Source organism: Hoplias malabaricus, chromosome 2 (assembly GCF_029633855.1).
Source record: "Hoplias malabaricus isolate fHopMal1 chromosome 2, fHopMal1.hap1, whole genome shotgun sequence".
Taxonomy (NCBI): domain Eukaryota; kingdom Metazoa; phylum Chordata; class Actinopteri; order Characiformes; family Erythrinidae; genus Hoplias; species Hoplias malabaricus.
In genome coordinates this window covers 18,154,789-18,156,706 of record NC_089801.1, presented here as the reverse complement: position 1 = coordinate 18,156,706, position 1,918 = coordinate 18,154,789, and the positions used below count along the sequence as shown (strand labels likewise).

Below are 1,918 nucleotides of genomic sequence, written 5' to 3'. Positions count from 1 at the left end.
TCAGTCGGACCACTCGTTGTCGTCCAGTTCCGAGTCCTCGTCTGAGTCACTGAACTCAACGGCGATTCTACGCGAGAGGATGGTGGCCACGTCATTTCCCACTCGCTCTCTCTCTCTCTTCATCTGCTGTTCCTGCTGCTCCTGAACCTTCTTCAGCTGGATACCTGAACACACACACACACACACACAGGTATACCAATAAACATTATATATACCACAGTACAAGAAAGTTCAGCACAAAAACAAACACACACACACTTACCCATGCGTATCGCAGACAGCAGGTCACTGCGGCCATCTGAGACCGGCTGAGATGCCCGTCTCCTCCCCTGTTCCATTCCCATTGGATGAGGCAGAATGGGAGGAGCTGGAGGGGGTGGGGGACCTGGAGGAGGTGGAGCTAAAACTGGCCCAGTTGGTGGGACAGGTGGGAGGGGATAAGATAAAGCTGAGTTAATTGGCCCTGGATTAGGTGTGGGTGGTGCCAGGGCCATGAGGGGCGTGGCAAAAGCGGTTTGTGATGAAGGGATGATGGGACCCGGAGGAGGAGGAGGGGGGGGGCCTGAACTAGCGTAATATTCCATCAAACTGAGGGAGAGAAAGGAAAGAGAACGATGGGTGGAGTGAAGAGAAGAACAGAGAGGATGTGTTAGCAGAGAGAGCTTACTGTCCATGCAGTTCTATAGACTGAGACGTTTTGTCCTATAAATGACCACAAGTACAGGATCAGTCAAATTCCTTAATGACTCCATCATTCAGTGGTCCATTGCTTTTTGTTAGTCCTTACCCATAATCCGCTGGTGGCAGTGTGATGTTGCCATTGACTCCACCCTCAGTGTGTGTCTGTGTTGAAGGAGGTGGGGCTATACGTCTGAGTGTGCCCCCTCTGAAGCCCGCGGGGGCTCCTACACACACCGGAGCACCGATGATTTGATACTCATGCTCCACTGCTGCACTGGGACTGGACAGACATGCGTCCGCAGCCATAAGCGGTTGAGAGTGGGTGTGGCTGGGCAATGTGTGGGCGTGGTCATGCAGCGTATGGGCGTGGCTGGGCACTGTATGGGCGTGACCAGGCAGAGTGTGGGCGTGTCCTGTTGGTACAGGGTGGTTCGGCTTGTCTGGAAAGTGTGGTCTGTTGTAAAGAAAAGTAAAAATGTGGATTTCAGTTGGTTTCGCTCTTCATCTCTGTGCAGTCAAACTGTTAATGTGTGTTTCAGGTCATGAAGTGTGTGTGCACACACCTGCCCTCTGGAGAAAGAGAGCCCTCAGAGGATGCCCCCCTCTGGAGGCTGTTGGGATGGCGGTGTTCTGGACGGAGCTCTTTATCCAGTGCCAACACACTCCACTCCTGCCTTCTGTTACGAGCTTTACGCACCTTCTTCACCTCACGAGGCAAAGTCCCGTCTACACTCCTCTTCTGCTCCTGAGAGAAAGAAAGAGAAGAGAAGAGAAGAGAAGAGAAAGAGAAGAGAAGGAGAAGGGGAAGAGAAGAAAAGAGAAAGAGAAGAGAATAGAAAGAGAAGAGAAGACAAGAGAAGAGAAGAGAAAGAAAAGAGAAGAGAATAGAAGGAAAGAGAAAGAAAAGAGAAAGCAAAAGAAAAAAGAAAGAGAAGAGGAGAGAAGAGAAGAGGAGAAGAGAAGAGAAGAGAAGAGAAGAGAAGAGAAGGGGAAGAGAAGAGAAAGAGAAGAGAAAGAGAAGAGAAGAGAAAGTAAAAGAAAAAAGAAAGAAGAGAAGAGAAAGAGAAAGAGAAGAAGGAGAAGGTGAAGAGAAGATAAAGCAAAGAGAATAGAAAGAGAAGAGAAGAGAAGAGAAGAGAAAGGAAAGAGAAGAGAAAGCAAAAGAAAAAAGACAAGAGAAGAGAAAGCAAAAGAAAAAAAGACAAGAGAAGAGGAGAAAGCAAAAAAGAAGTGAGAA

The 1,918-nt window shown here is 48.6% G+C and overlaps 1 protein-coding gene across 1 annotated transcript in view; it reads right to left on the bottom strand.

The window, feature by feature from the left end:
* Positions 1-1,918, bottom strand: part of wasf3a (WASP family member 3a) — a 6,610-nt gene continuing 4,692 nt past the window's right edge. The window contains exons 5-8 of the mRNA XM_066661704.1: positions 1,245-1,426; positions 788-1,135; positions 263-588; positions 1-164 (exon numbers count right to left, since the gene is read on the bottom strand). Of these exons, the coding sequence (XP_066517801.1) occupies positions 1-164; positions 263-588; positions 788-1,135; positions 1,245-1,426 (1,020 nt within the window). The remainder of the gene's footprint in view (positions 165-262; positions 589-787; positions 1,136-1,244; positions 1,427-1,918) is intronic.